Source organism: Ruditapes philippinarum, unplaced genomic scaffold, assembly GCF_026571515.1.
Source record: "Ruditapes philippinarum isolate M1 unplaced genomic scaffold, ASM2657151v2 ctg9919_1_1_1_1, whole genome shotgun sequence".
NCBI lineage: Eukaryota > Metazoa > Mollusca > Bivalvia > Venerida > Veneridae > Ruditapes > Ruditapes philippinarum.
In genome coordinates this window covers 46,934-66,878 of record NW_026855945.1, presented here as the reverse complement: position 1 = coordinate 66,878, position 19,945 = coordinate 46,934, and the positions used below count along the sequence as shown (strand labels likewise).

Sequence of the window (19,945 nt, the reverse complement as noted above, 5' to 3'; positions counted from 1 at the left end):
AAAAGCAATGTTTACAAAAAATGGCGGCCTTGACATTCATAATCAACAGCATGTGATTTCTGGCCATGTTTTCGAATTTGCCAGTGATCATATTAGATGTCACAAAAAAAATTTTATGCTGAAAATGCATTTTAAAGACAACCAGTCATTTAAATCCAGAAATATTCACTATATCCAAGAAATCCTCCCTGGCCATTCGAAGCTGTGGCTTACATTACTGTGGTGTGCTACCAATACCTTCAGCAAGTCGGGGTCGAATAGTTATGTCCAAATCATTTTGTTTTGTAAATTCTTGTGAGTAACTTGAACATTATTATTATGTAAATATTATTGTATAAAGGAGATATCAAAGTTGTGTTTGAATATACTTGTCAATACAAAGAAGCTCTGTATTGCTTTTTCATGTACTGCACATATATTCGGATATTTAAATTTTGGATAAATCGAATGGACGGGGTTCAAAGGTTACATGTATGTATGGTCACGAATCATTGTATCACTTCGTAAATGTACTATTATTGGAAGTGACCTGCTAATCCAAGTAATGAGACGTGAAGGAAGATATTTTAGGTATTTTAACAGTTGTTTAACTAGAGACTTTATTTCATATAAAGTTGATGAAATATCAATGTGACATTTTATTGCAGGTAAGCCAACTAATTAGACTTGTCAATAAGACATTGAGATAATTTGGACAGGGGATGTCTTTTCCAACAGTTTGACAGTTTGAAAGAAAAACATTCTGTTAAATGGGTCAAATCAGGACAAAGTAATTATTTTTTGAGGATTCATTACTCGGTGAATAGGATATCGCAAGTTTATTATCCCCCTCCGAAAAATTTCGGCGGAGGATATAGAAATAGTCTCCGTCCGTCCGTCCGACCTTCCCTCCTTCCGTCCGTCCGTCCTTCCGTCCGACATTTTTGTCCGGAGCATATCTCTAAAAGTATTTGAGTTATCAACTTGAAACTTCATAGGTGGATAGACCTCATTGAGGAGGAGTGCAGTGCACAAGAATGATAACTCTACCTTGCATGATTTTTGAGTTATTGCCCTTTGTTATTTTTCAAAATTGATTTTTGTCCAGAGCATAACTCCAAAAGCCTATGAGATATTAACATGAACTTCATAGGTGCATAGATCTCACTCAGGAGGTGTGCAGTGCACAAGAATGATAACTCTACCTTTCATAATTTTTGAGTTATTGCCCTTTGTTATTTTTTCATACCTAATTTTTCACCTGAGTGGAGCATAACTCAAAAAGTGTTTTGAGATATCAACATGAAATGTCATAGGTGGATAGATCTTATTGAGGAGGAATGATGTGCGCAAGAATGATAACTATTCCCTATACAATTTTTGAGTTATTGCCCTTTTTTTTCATGCTATTTTGTCCAGAGCTTATCTCAAAAAGTATTTGAGTTATCAACTTGAAACTTCAAATGTGGATGGATCTCATTGAGGAGGAGTGCAATGTTTAAGAATGATAAGTCTGCCCTGCATTATTTTTGAGTTATTGCCCTTTGTTATTTTTCAAAATTAATTTTTGTCCAGAGCATAACTCCAAAAGCCTATGAGATATTAACATGAAACTTCATAGGTGCATAGATCTCACTCAGGAGGTGTGCAGTGCACAAGAATGATAACTCTACCTTTCATAATTTTTGAGTTATTGCCCTTTGTTATTTTTCATACCTAATTTTTCACCTGAGTGGAGCATAACTCAAAAAGTATTTGAGATATCAACATGAAATGTCATAGGTGGATAGATCTTATTGAGGAGGAATGATGTGCGCAAGAATGATAACTCTTCCCTATACAATTTTTGAGTTATTGCCCTTTTTTTTCATGCTATTTTGTCCAGAGCTTATCTCAAAAAGTATTTGAGGTATCAACTTGAAACTTCAAATGTGGATGGATCTCATTGAGGAGGAGTGCAGTGCTTAAGAATGATAACTCTACCCTGCATTATGTAATAGAAAGAGCACCGAAACACGAGGCTATCTGATTTGTACGAGGGGGCGTAGCCCCCGAGTATAATTCAGATTGCCGAGTGTTTTGGTGTTCTTTCTCTTTTGTATCATAGTCAAACATAAAAGCACGTTCCCTGTATCACAATATGAAACCCCGGCAAAAATGAACCAATGAACGAACATCTGGATATGACATTTCTGTCGCTTTCCCTTTCTCTGTCGTCACAATATGTAAACCCCAGCAAAAATGAGCCAATCAATGGGCATGCTCTAGAGTTTGGGTAACTAATACCCGCACTCCAGTTAACGCACTGTGCATGTATGTGTATACGATTTAACCCTGACACATTTTCAACAGAAAGGTCTCCAAACTATGATACAATTTTGAGTTATTGCCCTTTGTTATTTTTCAAGTTAATTTTTGTCCAGAGCATAACTCAAAAAGCCTTTGAGATATCAAAATGAAACTTCATAGGTGCATAGATGTCACTCAGGAGGTGTGCACTGCACAAGAATGATAACTCTACCTTTTATAATTTTTGAGTTATTGCCCTTTGTTCTTTTTCATACTTAATTTTTCAATTCAATTTTTTTCTCGAAAAGTATTTGAGGTATCAACTTGAAACTTCATAGGTGGATAGATTTTACTGAGGAGGGATGCAGCACACAAGAATGATAACCTACCCTGCATTATTTTTCAGTAATTGCCCTTTGTTATTTTCAGCCATCAGTATTCACATAGGTTTCAAATCTGTAATCACTATAGCCATCAGTTTTCATTACCAAAAGACCTCTTAAAATGGAATTATTCCGCTCTACTACATATACATTCTTCCAATGAGCAAACACATTCGGCGGGGGATGGCCATGTTGACATGGCTCTTGTTTTTAAATTTTTTTGCTTTGGGGTTCACTTAGTCACTCACAGAACAAATTACAAAAAGTTGTTATATGGCCAACAATGTAGCTGACCCCGATTCAAGGTATTATCCCATCACTTGCTCGTACTAAAAGTGATTAGCCTTTGACACCAGTATAGAGCCAGGCCTGCTAGTGCACAGTCATGATTTCTGACCTAGCTGTATATACTGTTGGTACATTTTGTAATTAAATGTTTATATTTTGATACTGAAATCACTTTAACTTTGAATGGACTTTTCCAAATTCAAACAAAAATTCAGCAAGTGTAGGTGTTGTTTCCACTGAGAAAAACACTTAGTTCTGGCTTCAAAAAAATTATAAGTTGCTTTTTAAAATTTAAGTTTTTCATCTGATGCAGCGTTTAAATGTCATTTCACAGTATATGAAAGGGTACACTGAAGACCTTTAAAAGCTACCTGTATATTTCTTTTTAAAAACACAGTACGCATTATAAACAAGTCTACTTTTGTTATTGCAAAATTTAAAAAAAAAAAGGTTCAAGTTTCAATATATTGGCTCCCAAGAAAGTTTCAGTGATCAGAAGTAACACATGCACATTGTATGTATAGTTTTGCAAGATAAGAGTAAAGTGATTTCGTTTATAAGGTCATTGTGAATTAAATTCCAAGCAAATGTCACATGGTGAGAAAAATGTGCAGCCTGACAGCGACTCCTGTCTGGGACCCTCAAAATACCATTTCATGGTTTTACTGACTGAGCTATCCGGCTGCTTACACATCTACCTTTAAATATTGAACAGTTCTGAATCATGGCTTTTCTTTCACTTCCACTTTCAGGTCTGTTAAAACATTTCTCAGCAAATTTGTTACAACAGAGTTGTTCAAGAACTTTGACCTCAGCCGTGCGCCATTTTGAAAGAAAAATGTCGAGAGAGCTTCAACCTGTAAATAATATAAAATCACAACACATTTGTAAACCTGAATGGACATGTAGTAGTCAATCTTGTTCAACATTTACTAGAGAGATGGCTCCAGAAATAGCATTCAAACCGAATGGACATCTTTTAGTTGATGACAGACTAGAAATAAAAATTGATAAACTTGACACCAGCCAGAAAGTGACTGTCTATGCATATTTAGAAGAGGAAAAGAAGACATTTGAGTCATGTGGTTGTTTCACAGCAGATAAACAAGGCATAGTCAACTTGGGAAAACAGGCATCAGTCTCAGGAACATACACGGGTAATTTAGTTGAAAATTAATGTCTTTCTAGTGCTAATCCTATACCTTTACCTAGATAACTCCTTGAAAAGGCAGTGGTTCCCTGACTTGGTAGTTCTCTGGGTTATCATTATTTGCAGATTGATGATCCATATCATCGGTGAAAATGCTGTTAAAAATATCCTCCAAGACCCCTTGACCAAATCAGTTGTGTCATTAAGCACATCTCTTGCCTCAGATAAAAACTTGGGTAATACTTAAACGTCACAGCTACAGCTGTGGGTTTAAATCCCACCACAAACTTTTGATTCTACAGCAATAGATGCATAAAGTAACACATTACCTTTAAGCCAGCATTTCTCATCCTTGATTATAGTGTTAATGTACCACAATTTTACACAAATGTCTCGGAAGCCAGCACAGTCAGTAAAGAATGATAGACTAAATGATATTTTATATTGTTCAATACGAGTTATTTGAACATTACAGTTAGTATACATGTATAATGTCTTTTAAGAAGTGTAGGAAACAAACATTTTACTTTGTTTAAACATTTCTTAGCTTGAGCACTTGGTAGATTAAAGAGAAATGAAAAAATAATGATCTTGTGGGATCACTAAACTATATGGAAAGACTTTTGCCATTAAATTTAAAAGACCTAGTGGTTCAATAAGCTTCTAGCTTCCAACACAATAGAACTTTTCATTTTCTGCACATTTTCTTTTTCAGGCAATAACAGTACATGAATTTTGTTTTGAAACTATGTTTGTGCTATACAATGACAATAAATTACATGCATATTACATGTAAATCTTTCATATTTCAGGTGTTTCTGCTATGGGGTTGTTTTGGAGTTTGGTACCCTGTCCTGGGCAGCTTGAAGGTATTAGGCTTATGAAAAAGAACTTAGACACACCTTTTATCACACAAGTCATAGTTTATGATGGGCACTTTTCCTTGGAAGATATAAGAGAGAAGACCCCTGCAGAACTTTGTAAAACTACTATAGAGAGATGGTACAAATCTCCAGGTGTAACAAACTATGAAGTGACAGATGGAAATGTCAGAGGGAAACTATATTTACCTCCAGGTTAGTTTGATGTTAGCATTTTAAAATTATTATATAATGAGTTCATGACTAGTAGTCACATCTTTCATATATCATGATAATCATAAAAGGGGCCAGAACGTTCAAGGCCGAGTGGCTAAGCTTAATGACTTAAAACCACCTGACCCTCACCACTGTGGGTTTGAATCCTGCCAGAGACTTGAGATTCTTTCAGCTAGTTTATGGAACATTGATGCTTCTACTCAGGTGCCCATTCCTGACTGAAATAATGCATAGAAGGGTACCAGTCTTGAACTCTACCTTCACCAGTCAAGCTGGAATGTGAACATATGACCTCAAGAGTATGTGTGTCATGTAAATCCCAACTAAAAAACCCCAAAGCAACAGAATCTTGAAAATTCCAAAAATTTTGCACATTTAGCAAATAACCAAGTTTTTAGGCTTCTCATATAAAAAAACCCTACCATTTACATATTATTATGTTGTCACCATTTGGAAAAATGTGAATGTTGTAATACACCTAGTAGGTTTGCTAAAATTTCCAATTTTAATAGGCATGCCATGAGTCAAAAATAAGTAAAGAAAACTAATTTTGACAATCCATATAAGGGAAATTACTCTCACAAGCCACCATTTGTCACACAATTTACTCTCCCCTGACAAATTTGAGTGTTCCATCTTGTTTAACCACTTGACAGGTCATCTTATTAGTATATTTGTGCCCCCACATTAGTGGCGGGCATTTAGATTTACCCTTGTCCGTCTGTCTGTCCGTCTGTCCGTCCGTCCTTCTGTCCGTCCTTCCGTCCGTCCGTTCACTTTTGTGTCGCGCGTAACTCAAAAAGTAATTGACATAGAGTCATGAAACTTTACAGGAATGTTGATCAGCATGTGTAGTTGTGCACCTGGGTATTTTCGTCTGGATATTTTTAGTATTTTCAGAGTTATTGCCCTTGACTTAGTAAAATTTTGCAATTTTCAACTTGTGTCACATATAACTCAAAAAGTATTTGACCTAGAGTCATGAAACTTTACAGGAATGTTGATCAGCATGTGTAGTTGTGCACCAGGGTATTTTCGTCTGGATATTTTTAGTATTTTCAGAGTTATTGCCCTTGACTTAGTAAAATTTTGCAATTTTCAACTTGTGTCGCATGTAACTCAAAAAGTATTTGACCTAGAGTCATGAAACTTTACAGGAATGTTGATCAGCATGTGCAGTTGTGCATCAGATATTTTCGTCTGGATTTATTTAGTATTGTTAGAGTTATTGCCCTTCACTTTTTTTTTTGCAATTTTCAACTTGTGTCGCAAGTTACTCAAAAAGGATTTGACATAGTCATTAATTAAACCTTATGGGCAGGTTGCTCAGCATATTTAGATTTGCACCTTGGGTTTCGCTTGTGGATTTATCCAGTATTTGTAGAGTTATTTCCCTTGACTTAGTAAAAAGATTGACAGAACAGTGGCGCGGTGGGGGCACCCGTGTCCTATGGACACATTTCTAGTTTTTTCTGTTAAATGCACTAAAAGACAGATGAACAAGAAATGTTAGAGGTGACTGCTACTTGTACACTTCATGGACCTCCACTAAGGTCAAACAACCTTAAAACATAAAATTGAATCTCTTAAATAGAGCAACAGATGCACTTAAAATTAAAAAAATAAAAGGACTTATAGGAAGATGGGTTTAGGGAATGATTTGTTAATTAACACACAGGTTATTGATCAGAGCTACATCAAATGGCACACAAGTTTTGGAAAAAGATTTCCAATCCCTTCATGTAAAAAAAACGTCAGTGGAGTCTCTTTAAGATCCCGTATTATTAAATGAGCCACACCATGATAAATCCAACATAATGGGTTTGCAATCAGCATGGATTCAGACCAGCCTGTGCATCCGCGCAGTCTGATCAGGATCCATGCTGTTCGCTATTACTTTCTCTACTTGTTACAGGGTTTGTAAGCAAACAGCATTGATCCTGATCAGACTGCGGAGACGCAGGCTAGTCTAGATCCATGCTGGTCGCAAACCCATTATGTTGGTTTTGTCATGTTTCGGCTCAAATGATCTTTCAAATAAATATCCCTGTTTCTCGGATTTTTGGCACTTAGGCCATGGGGATCCAAAAAAGTCACTTATTTGTAGTGCTGATTTACCTATTCAGCAATAAAAACAACAAAAGTAGATAAATTTTATTTTTCTTAAATAACATTAGATTCAAGAAAAATGTGTTAAAATTTAAACTCTTATTTTAAGTTTTATTGAATCTTAATTTATTATTATTATCATATAACACAAATAAAGTAATGATGTTTTGTTTGTTCATAATGTCGTCAAGTGGTATTTTTCTGTGTAAAGGGCAAAAAATACTATAAAGATTAAGAAATGATATGTAAAGTTCCTCCATGCCAGTTTAGTCCTTAGCCCCACGATATTACTAATAAGAATAGGATATGTTACATAAAGTACAACACTATATTTTAATATAAAAACTATTTCAGTTACAAACAGTGTGATATGATTTATATTTTACCAATATTATTTCAATATCATAATAAAAAGCAAAAAACAAAAATATAAATTATTATATATGTATTTTATCAGGTGATGGGCCATTTCCTGCAGTGATAGACCTGTTTGGGACAGTAGGTGGAATAACAGATTACAGGTCGGCCCTGCTTGCTTCCAGGGGGTTCGCATCTTTAGCTTTGCCATACTTTTTGTATAAAGACTTGCCAAAAAGTTTATTTGATCTCAACTTAGATTATTTTCTGGTATGCTTTTTCTTTTTTACTTCTCATTTATGAACTTTTTCTGTGAGTCAGGCGACCCGGGTTCAATTCCCGGAAGGCGCAGGTCACTTTCATTGTGATTGATCATGAAATCTTTCTAGAGTCATTCGCACTGTACCTCTGCTCTGGTATGTACAGAAGTTTCAGTTCCTTGTGAAAGTGAAAGCAACTAGTACTGGTAAACTGCTTGACTGCATGCCCAGTAACCATGTGTTGGTTGGACTGTGCTCTGGTGAATTCAATGTGGCTTACTAACATGATCTGGAGTGATCACTACCAAACACCACCATTACTTATTAAAATCTTTTGAAACAAAGGACATTAGGTTTGGTAATTTTGAGTCTTGTGCATGAGTTCTGCTTTTTATCATTAATCTTTCACAACTGATGCTTGTAATTTATTTCGATAGGTTCATAACAGCTACATTATTCAAGATTACCTATGCAGTTGCTGTCCACTGTCATTACATGTTTTATTTTACCATAAACTATTTTTGTAGCGAAAAAATTACTTTGACATTTCAGACTTCCAGGGAATAGTATATTGTAATTATGTTAAATTGTAGACCACCCAATTTGTCGAACTAGCCCTTACATGCACATTTGTATATTCAAACAAAAACCTTTACCATTGATTGGTTATTTATGTATAAAACCCCCAAAGTAAGCAATGAATAGTTCCTAATTCATGGCAAGAGTTATCAATAAAACAAAATGTTTGAGAATTGATGGTAAAGATTGTTTTTTCGTTTAACCCTTAACATGCAACATTGTCCACATTCGGAAGAAAAAAAGTAAAGGTATTGTCATGACCCATTCGTTGGTGTTGGCATCAGTGTTGATTAACCTTTAGTTTTTGATAAGTTTTTGTTCATAAATAGTAATTTATATACATTTTCCAGTGCTATGTAAAATATCTCAATCAAAGGTTGTTATTGCTGTAAAACACATGTGAATTATTTCCAATGCAGCTGAGGAAAATATTTTGCAACTGAAATTATAAATCTAGTCCACCATGTAAATTCAAAATCTTTAGGGTGTTGAGGGGGGTGTTGAAAAAGCAGCTAAAATCCCCATTGCCGTATAGATTTTTAAAAATGAAATACTGGGAAAATATAAACAAAAAATAAAAACAAAAAACAATATCTTGAAAGTGTTTCACAGATTTGTGTGAATTTATTGCAGGAAGCTATTGATTGGTTGTTATCACGTGACAACATTATATCAAGTGGTTTAGGTGTGATTGGGACATCTAAAGGTGGGGATATATCACTCATGATGGCGAGGTACAGTAAAAAGGTAATAACTCAACCTGAACTTGAAACTTTCCATTTTTAGCTCGACTATTCGCAGAATAATCGAGCTAATGCAGTCACCCATTTGTCGGCGTCGGCGTCCCTGTGGTTAAGTTTTTGTATGTAAGCTGGTATCTCTATAACTACTGAAGGGAATGGATTGAAACTTCACACACTTGTTCTCTGTGATTATCTAAGATGATTGGCACAAGTCCCATAACTCTGATTTGCTTTTTTTCATAATTATGCCCCTTTTTCAACTTAGAAATTCTTGGTTAAGTTTTTGTATGTAAGCTGGTATCTCCTTAACTACTGAAGGGAATGGATTGAAACTTCACACACTTGTTCTCTGTGATTATCTAAGATGATTGGCACAAGTCCCATAACTCTGATTTGCTTTTTTTCATAATTATGCCCCTTTTTCGACTTAGAAATTCTTGGTTAAGTTTTTGCATGTAAGCTGGTATCTCCTTAACTACTGAAGGGAATGGATTGAAACTTCACACACTTGTTCTCTGTGATTATCTAAGATGATTGGCACAAGTCCCATAACTCTGATTTGCTTTTTTTCATAATTATGCCCCTTTTTCAACTTAGAAATTCTTGGTTAAGTTTTTGTATGTAAGCTGGTATCTCCTTAACTACTGAAGGGAATGGATTGAAACTTCACACACTTGTTCTCTGTGATTATCTAAGATGATTGGCACAAGTCCCATAACTCTGGTTTGCTTTTTTTCATAATTATGCCCCTTTTTCGACTTAGAAATTCTTGGTTAAGTTTTTGTATGTAAGCTGGTATCTCCATAACTACTGAAGGGAATTGATTGAAACTTCACACACTTGTTCTCTGTGATTATATAAGATGATTAGCACAAGTCCCATAACTCTGATTTGCTTTTTTACATAATTGTGCCCCTTTTTCGACTTAGAAATTCTTGGTTAAGTTTTTGCGTGTAAGCTGGTATCTCCATAACTACTGAAGGGAATGGATTGAAACTTCAAACACTTGTTCTCTGTGATTATCTAAGATAATTAGCCCAAGTCCCATAACTCTGATTAGCTTTTTTACATAATTATGCCCCTTTTTCGACTTAGAAATTCTTGGTTAAGTTTTTGCATGTAAGCTGGTATCTCCATAACTACTGAAGGGAATTGAATGAAACTTCACACACTTGTTCTCTGTGATTATCTAAGATGATTGGCACAAGTCCCATAACTCTAATTTGCTTTTTAACATAATTATGCCCCTTTTTCGACTTAGAAATTCTTGGTTAAGTTTTTGCGTGTAAGCTGGTATCTCCATTACTACTAGAGGGAATGGATTGAAACTTCACACACTTGGTCTCTGTGATTATCTAAGATGATTGGTACAAGTCCCATTACTCTGATTTGCTTTTTTGCATAATTATGCCCCTTTTTCGACTCATGAATTCTTGGTTAAGTTTTTGCATGTAAGCTTGTATCTCCATAACTACTGAAGGGAATGTATTGAAACTTGAAGAGTTTGTACCTTTTCGGACAATTTTATGTATTCATATAGGTAAGCATTATTATACTCAATGAAACACCCTTGTGACAAATTTTCGAATAGTCGAGCGTTACTGTCCTCCGACAGTTCTTGTTTATATTGTTTTGAATCTATTATAGTTTATTATTTTACACTATAATTTGAATGCAGATATATCCTAACAATAACATTTGAATCCAAAATAAAGTCATCTCTTTGTCATGTTTTGGATACAAAGCCTGTCACTGAAGCCATCAATATGTTGGTTTCAGTCTTTAAACAAAACGACTATTACATTCAATTGTAGGCCAGAGTACATAACTTTTATGGGTTTTTAAAAAATAATGCCCCTTTTCATGCCCCTAGCCATAACATTGTTTGTATGTGTGTGTTCACAAAATAGTATACTTTGAGTCCGTTCCATAAATTTTACTTTCAAATAAATTGGTACACAAGGTCACCAGAAGGTGACAATGTCACTAGCTCAAAGGTCAAGGTCACAGCAATAGATTGAACTTAGCATTTTGACCTATACAGCATGTAGTGTAAAGTGCAATTGTAGTTTTTTGTCTGGTCCTTATCTTCTGCATGTATAAATTAATGGGATTTAAAAAACAAAAAATCAATACACAAGATCACCATAAGTAGACAATGTGTCACCTGTAAGACCCACATCTGAACCCTCAAGGTCAAGGTTGTTCTTAAAGGTCCAAGGTCATTGTCTGGCATAGAACTTAATCATTTATTAGATGGATCGTCTGAATATTTGGCATATGTGTTCACCACATTCAGACTAATTTTGTGTGCAAGATTACAATGAAAGGAGTATTTAATTAAAAGGTTGCTTTAAAGAAATGTCTCAAATGCAAGCAGTCATTTGTTATAAGCTTTATTGTTAATGCAATACATTGAATTCCTTCTGTGCAATTTTGATTCCAGGTACGTGCAGTAGTGAACATTAATGGTTGTACATTTAATGCAACAGCACCGATGAAGTACAGTGGTGGCGATATACCAGAAGTACCGTTAGTTGTTTCCTAAATTCTTTTATGATATTTATATATATTTTGTTAATTAATTTTAAGAGTGTAAGCTGAAGGCTGTATTAATTGACCACAGAGAATACCATATACAACTTTCAAAAAAAGCTCTGAATGCAGACTTGTAAAAAAAACAACATAATGTTTATACATTTTTTTGCTCCAATTTAAAAAAAAAAAGCCAAAAGTAAACTGAGCTATTGTCATTACCCACTTTGTTGTAATGGGCATTGGTGTTAGTTAAGATTTTGTTTATAGTCTTTAACTTCTTAAGTGTCATTTGCAATTTGTAAATTGCCTTCCTTGTTCACTTATTTTACTTTTTAGCTCGACTATTCGATAAGAATAAGTAGAGCTATTGCAGTCACCCGAGCATCGGCGTCGGCGTAACCACTTATGTTAAAGTTTTTGTAATAGTTCAAATATTTTCAAAGTCCATAGACATATGGCTTTGAAACTTTGCACACTTGTTCACCATCATGACCCCAACCTGTAGACAAGAGGAGGTAACTCTATCAAGCATTTTGACAGAATTATGCCCCTTTTTCGACTTAGAATTTACGTTAAAGTTTTTGTAATAGTTCAAATATTTTCAAAGTCCATTGACATATGGCTTTGAAACTTTACACACTTGTTCACCATCATGACCCCAACCTGGAAACAGGAGGAGGTAACTCTATCAAGCATTTTGACAGAATTATGCCCCTTTTTTCGACTTAGAATTTACGTTAAAGTTTTTGTAATAGTTCAAATATTTTCAAAGTCCATTGACATATGGCTTTGAAACTTTGCACACTTGTTCACCATCATGACCCCAACCTGTAAACAGGAGGAGGTAACTCTATTAAGCATTTTGACAGAATTATGCCCCTTTTTCGACTTAGAATTTACGTTAAAGTTTTTGTAATAGTTCAAATATTTTCAAAGTCCATTGACATATGGCTTTGAAACTTTACACACTTGTTCACCATCATGACCCCAACCTGGAAACAGGAGGAGGTAACTCTATCAAGCATTTTGACAGAATTATGCCCCTTTTTCAACTTAGAATTTACGTTAAAGTTTTTGTAATAGTTCAAATATTTTCAAAGTCCATTGACATATGGCTTTGAAACTTTGCACACTTGTTCACCATCATGACCCCAACCTGTAAACAGGAGGAGGTAACTCTATTAAGCATTTTGACAGAATTATGCCCCTTTTTCGACTTAGAATTTACGTTAAAGTTTTTGTAATAGTTCAAATATTTTCAAAGTCCATTGACATATGGCTTTGAAACTTTACACACTTGTTCACCATCATGACCCCAACCTGGAAACAGGAGGAGGTAACTCTATCAAGCATTTTGACAGAATTATGCCCCTTTTTCGACTTAGAATTTACGTTAAAGTTTTTGTAATAGTTCAAATATTTTCAAAGTCCATTGACATATGGCTTTGAAACTTTGCACACTTGTCTACCATCATGACCCCAACCTGTAAACAGGAGGAGGTAACTCTATCAAGCATTTTGACAGAATTATGCCCCTTTTTTCGACTTAGAATTTACGTTAAAGTTTTTGTAATAGTTCAAATATTTTCAAAGTCCATTGACATATGGCTTTGAAACTTTGCACACTTGTTCACCATCATGACCCCAACCTGTAAACAGGAGGAGGTAACTCTATCAAGCATTTTGACAGAATTATGCCCCTTTTTCGACTTAGAATTTACGTTAAAGTTTTTGTAATAGTTCAAATATTTTCAAAGTCCATTGACATATGGCTTTGAAACTTTGCACACTTGTTCACCATCATGACCCCAACCTGTAAACAGGAGGAGGTAACTCTATCAAGCATTTTTTTTACTATCAAGCACTAAGAATAGTCGAGCGTTGCTGTCCTACCGACAGCTCTTGTTAATACATATAAACAATTTTCATTAAAAGCAGCATAAATCTGGAGGCATGCTGCTTTAAGCGAATTAATACTATTTTTTTTTTTTCAGGCTTTTATTTGACAAAATTCTTAATATAGATGGTAAATATGCTATGCATAAAGCATTGGATTATGTACCTTCAGATATTTTTCAAGTAAGTATATATATAAAGTTATAAGTTTTTACAAAAAATGTGAAAATGTTAAAATATAATGGGGTGTCTGTGGCCAAGTGGTTAAGGTCATAAACTTAAAACTACTTGCCTCTCACCACTGTAAGTTCGAGCCAACCAAGTGTATTTGAATTCTTTCTTGTGAGAAAGCTATCCAGCTAGCTTACAGAACGTTGGTGGTTCTACTTGTGTGCCTGTTCGCGCGTTATGTAATGCACAGAAGGGCACCTGATGTCTTCCTGCACCAGTGAAGCTTGAAAGATGCTATATGACCTATACTGTGTTGATACCACATTAAACCCAACCAAAAAAAGAGTTTAAACATAATAGTTAAAAGATGCCAACATTTGTTTCATGTTGTATATGAAGAAATTATATGACCTAGTATATCTTTGCAACAGTTAATAGTTTATTGTTTCTTGCATATACTTTACTTTACAGCTATTGAAACAGTTGAAAAATTGCAAATAAACATTTCAGAAACAGTTAAGGAGAACTACTGACCTTAAACATTATGAAAACTAATTATATAAAGTTAATGTTTACATTTCAATTAACATCAAGTTTTAGGTATGTGTTTAATGGAAAAATCATTTCGAAAGCAATGGAGGAGCTTTCAGTTTGACCGTAGAATAGCTTATTGGAAAATTGGAAAATTGTATTTAAATCATTTAATATTTTAATTATAATAAAATTGATAATTTTATTTCGTTCAACAAGTTCTAGAGATGTGTTAATAAAAAAAATTTATATTATTATCCATTTTCACTGGAGTGAGATGTGTTAATCAAAGAGATTTTTTATCCATTTTCACTGGAGTGTTTACCTTTTTGTAAGGAATAATCTTAATTCTTATTCTGCTGGAACTGAAAATGCTATTAGTATAAAGCAAGGAGAGTCTTCACTTCTTTGCAGTCTGAACAGACCCTTTTAACTGTTAATAGCTCAATTTTCTTGTTTTGATATTGAAATCCGCTAAACTTTTAAAGGCCCATTATGCCTCAGAAATGCTTTTATCTTTATTATCCCCCGCCGAAAAAAGTTCGGCGGGGGATATAGAAATAGTCTCCGTCCGTCCGTCTGTCCGACCTTCCGTCCTTCTGTCCGACATTTTTGTCCGGAGCATATCTCTAAAAGTATTTGAGTTATCAACTTGAAACTTCATAGGTGGATAGACCTCATTGAGGAGGAGTGCAGTGCACAAGAATGATAACTCTACCCTGCATAATTTTTGAGTTATTGCCCTTTGTTATTTTTCAAAATTGATTTTTGTCCAGAGCATAACTCCAAAAGCCTATGAGATATCAACATGAAACTTCATAGGTGCATAGATCTCACTCAGGAGGTATGCAGTGCACAAGAATGATAACTCTACCTTTCATAATTTTTGAGTTATTGCCCTTTGTTATTTTTTTTACTTAATTTTTCACCTGAGTGAAGCATAACTCAAAAAGTGTTTGAGATATCAACATGAAATGTCATAGGTGGATAGATCTTATGGAGGAGGAATGTTGTGTGCAAGAATGATAACTCTTCCCTATACAATTTTTGAGTTATTGCCCTTTGTTCTTTTTCATACTATTTTGTCCAGAGTTTATCACAAAAAGTATTTGAGGTATCAACTTGAAACTTCATAGGTGGATGGATCTCATTAAGGAGGAGTGCAGTGCACAAGAACGATAACTCTACCCTGCATAATTTTTGAGTTATTGCCCTTTGTTATTTTTCAAAATTAATTTTTGTCCAGAGCATAACTCTAAAAGCCTTTGAGATATCAAAATGAAACTTTATAGGTGCATAGATCTCACTCAGGGGGTGTGCAGTGCACAAGAATGATAACTCTACCTTTCATAATTTTTGAGTTATTGCCCTTTGTTATTTTTCATACCTAATTTTTCACCCGAGTGGAGCATAACTCAAAAGTGTTTGAGATGTCTACATGAAATGTCATAGGTGGATAGATTTTATTGAGGAGGAATGCTGTGCACAAGAATGATAACTCTTCCCTGTACAATTTTTGAGTTATTGCCCTTTGTTCTTTTTCATACTATTTTGTCCAGAGTTTATCTCAAAAAGTATTTGAGGTATCAACTTGAAACTTCATAGGTGGATGGATCTCATTAAGGAGGAGTGCAGTGCACAAGAACGATAACTCTACCCTGCATAAATGTTTAGTTATTGCCCTTTTTTTATTTTTCAAAATTAATTTTTGTCCAGAGCATAACTCAAAAGGCCTTTGAGATATCATTATGAAATTTCATAGGGGCATAGATCTAATTCAGGAGGTGTGCAGGGCACAAGAATGATAACTCTACCTTTTATAATTTTTGAGTTATTGCCCTTTGTTATTTTTCATACTTAATTTTTCAATTCAATTTTTTTCTCAAAAAGTATTTGAGGTATCAACTTGAAACTTCATAGGTGGATAGATTTTACTGAGGAGGGATGCAGCACACAAGAATGATAACCTACCCTGCATTATTTTTCAGTAATTGCCCTTTGTTATATTCAGCCATCAGTATTCACATAGGTTTCAAATCTGTAATCACTATAGCCATCAGTTTTCATTACCAAAAGACCTCCTAAAATGGAATTATTCTGCTCTACTACTTGTACATTCTTCCAATGAGCAAACACATTCGGCGGGGGATGGCCATGTTGACATGGCTCTTGTTTCTCAAAAGTTTTTAATGTTTGGTATTCTGCTATAGTTTCCAAAGTGTAAGCTCAATAACCATCTTTTTTTGTCTGTTGCTGTTTGGCAATTAGTACAGACAGTTGTAGTGATTGAAGTAAAAATACTACTGTGTATACATTTTGCTACTTATATTACAAACTATTTCATATTTATCAGTATGCTTTTCAGTATCTAACATGCCCAAAAACCACTTTTTAAATGTTATAAATTTTAATTTTTGCCCTTTCTAAAGAAGTAGAAATTAATTAATTCCTGAAGCATAATGTGCCTTTAATGGACTGTTTCAAATTCAAAGCAGGGTGGATACATTACATAAATTCGGCAGTTGAAGGTTTAATAACATTTCACATTTTTCAACAGGTATGGAAAACTGATGTGAAGATATTGAATATATTAAGCGAAGACGACATGTGTAGTCCGAAGGAATGTATCCGAATGTTGAAAGATTTATATCCTATAGAGAAGACAGATAATTGTATTGTTGCATCTTACCGAGGGGCGGGGCATCTCGTGGAACCGCCTTACACGCCGCTCTGTGACATGTCTTATCATAAATCATTTGGTAAGTAAAAGTGAAGTCTAATATATAGAGTACATATATTTTTGGTTTTACCGGTAATTTGCTGAGTTTATTATGTAAATGCATGGTAATTATTCTAAGCCCATATTTTATTGAGCACTTCATAGTAAAATTAACGGAAAATCATGTTAAATTATTTTTTGAACCAAAATATAAGTGCTGTTGCCACGAAGAAAATGCAATGATAATACAATGAAAAATTCAGTAAAAAATGAATTAAGAAAATGAATTAATTACAAAATTAGTTTATTGGTTCTTTTACATATGAGATCAAATTATCTGTCATTTTATTAACATCAGCTTTTACATTGTCTTATGTTGCTATGCCATTGATGATTTCATTCCATGACAGTAATTTTGATCTTATGAAACTGAACTAAACAAAATACCCTTTATATTGAATTTCATTTCAATTCTTACCTAACTTTCAAAATTTTGGCACTGGTTTTGATGCCATCTAGCCATTATGAACTACATGTATAAGAATCTTACACTGCCTGCTTTAACAGACCATACTGTCTAGCTTGATTTGAATTTTGGCTAAACGGTTACCTGATAGCCAGTTATTTCCATCTGCGATGACTGACAACAAACAGTGTTTAATTATCTTTTTTTTTTGCATTTTACATAATAAGTTAACTTAATTGTCAAAAAAAAGTAACAAATTAAAACTAATATTTTATTCAGCACTTTTATACTAAGGTCATTGACCTCAAACCATTTGCCCCTCACCACTGTGGGTTCGAAACCTGACAGGGAATTCCAGGATTTTTTTCATTTCGAGGAAGCTAGCAAGCTAGCATACGGAACGTCGGTGGTCCTACTTGGGTACCCGTAAGTGTGTGAAATATTGCAGGGAAGGGCACCTGAGGTCTTCCTCCAACATTGCCATATGGTCAATAATATGTCAGTGTGGCGTAAAACCCTATCAATCAAACAAACAAACTTGTATATTTATTTAGAACTTCATTACAACAGAATCATGTCATAAAAACTATGCAACTTATTCATAAAAGGTGCAAGAATGAAGTATGCGACTCCTCTTACACAGGAGTGTAAGACCTTATTTTCCAGAGCTGCTGAAAACATTTCAAAATACAGTCTGATACGCAAGAAAATCAACACAGATAATAATTAGAAAAAACATATTGCTTTTTAAAGGTATATACATTTATAGAATAGCTGCTTTCCTTTTATAAGGATATTTATATTTCAGATATGTTTTTCTGGTGGGGTGGTCAACCAGAACCTCATGCTGTGGCACAAGAAGATTCTTGGAGAAGAATTCTGAACTTTTTTCATGAAGAGTTGCCAGTTGCAGCTTCTAAGCTTTAAAGATGTGTCACTGATATATATCAGAACGTTATGACATACCAGTGTTGCCAGTAGCTGTTGCTAAGCTTTGAAGATGTGTCACTGATATATATCAGAAAGTTATGACATACCAGTGTTGCCAGTAGCTGTTGCTAAGCTTTGAAGATGTGTCACTGATATATATCAGAAAGTTATGACATACCAGTGTTGCCAATAGCTGTTGCTAAGATTTGAAGATGTGTCACTGATATATATCACAAAGTTATGACATACCAGTGTTGCCAGTAGCTGCTGCCAACATTTGAAGATGTGTCACTGATATATATCACAAAGTAAAAAAAAAAGATACAAGAGTTGCCGGTAGCTGCTGCTAAAGACTAATAATATATGTATGTGATATATATCACATTGGAGCTGCCAGTAGCTATGTTATATGTATTATTTATGACCTACAGATATTATCTAAGATCTGCTGATAAATCTTTTAGATATATGTATATCAATAAGGAGCTGTCAGAAGCTGCTTCTTGATTTATGAGATATATGTATAATAATATTATTTCAGAGCTGTCAGTAGCTGCTGCTAAAGTTATGTGATATATTTACTATATAATATCCAAGAGATCAGAGAAGCTGAATGCTAAACTGTACTGATATGTCTATGATATACATGTATATCATAAAGCAAACAATATCCGACAGCTGCAAGTAGCTGATATATGAATCCTATATATCGAATAATATCTAACGTTTTACAAAGGCTGTGATAATTGGTTAATAGTTTATAATTAGTGTTTGACTTTTAAGTGGATTTTATCGTACAATATATGATATTAGATTTATGATATTAGATTATTGAACGTTAAATAGTTATTAGTAATAAACGTTAAACTTCATGATTTGTACAATGTAAAATCTGGATTGAAATTGATAAAGAAACCTTGATCAAACTTCATATTATGTACATTGTAGTGATGGTAATGAACTCCCTTTTCTTGAAACCGTACATTTATTTTTACGTGACGTCATTTCCTTTATACAAACAGTTCATAACGAGATGTAACATGATTCTTTCTACTGTTAACAGTTCTTATTTTATCTTAGTTTATTTTTACTCAATTCGTCCAGTAACCAATGCTCTGCCTCATTCATTTACTCTATTTAATGCTTAAATAAAAAAAATACACTATTTTGGCTTAATAGCGAACTTGTATGAAAATTCTTACATTTTACCTCAAAAGTTGTTGCTGTCCACTTTTTTGCCGGTGGTTTCCTGATTTCAGAAGCCTGCCATTTTGTTTATAATTTGATCTATGAATTATTTTGTGTGTTGAACTTTTTAATGATATAATAATCAGAAGTGTAACATATATATTTTATTAAAAAAATATAAAACTACAAATATATTTATTTATGTTTAAATATATTTATGTTAAAAAATCTGAAGGAAATAACTAACATTTCCCCATCCCAGAGCTTAAGAC

General features: G+C 34.1%; 2 protein-coding genes across 5 annotated transcripts; both read left to right on the top strand.

Annotated features, from left to right (window-relative positions):
• Window positions 1-230: 230 nt before the first annotated feature.
• On the top strand, window positions 231-11,797 carry LOC132744914 (acyl-coenzyme A amino acid N-acyltransferase 1-like). 4 transcript variants are annotated; one of them, XM_060733707.1, is made up of 7 exons: window positions 251-294; window positions 648-769; window positions 3,692-4,096; window positions 4,902-5,165; window positions 7,753-7,922; window positions 9,125-9,238; window positions 11,681-11,797. In XM_060733707.1, the coding sequence occupies exons 3-7, from the start codon at window positions 3,778-3,780 to the stop codon at window positions 11,780-11,782; spliced, it is 969 nt and encodes a 322-aa protein (XP_060589690.1). In that variant the 5' UTR covers window positions 251-294; window positions 648-769; window positions 3,692-3,777; the 3' UTR covers window positions 11,783-11,797. The 4 variants fall into 4 exon arrangements, with proteins under 4 accessions (XP_060589687.1, XP_060589690.1, XP_060589689.1 ...); XM_060733704.1 differs by lacking the exon at window positions 648-769 and having other exon boundaries at window positions 231-294; XM_060733706.1 differs by lacking the exons at window positions 251-294; window positions 648-769 and adding an exon at window positions 378-647.
• A 1,973-nt stretch (window positions 11,798-13,770) lies between these two features.
• LOC132744916 (acyl-coenzyme A amino acid N-acyltransferase 2-like) lies at window positions 13,771-18,653 on the top strand. Its single transcript, XM_060733709.1, has 3 exons — window positions 13,771-13,851; window positions 16,928-17,129; window positions 18,364-18,653. Exons 1-3 carry the CDS (start codon window positions 13,810-13,812, stop codon window positions 18,480-18,482), a joined length of 363 nt encoding a protein of 120 aa, XP_060589692.1. The 5' UTR covers window positions 13,771-13,809; the 3' UTR covers window positions 18,483-18,653.
• Window positions 18,654-19,945: the final 1,292 nt, after the last annotated feature.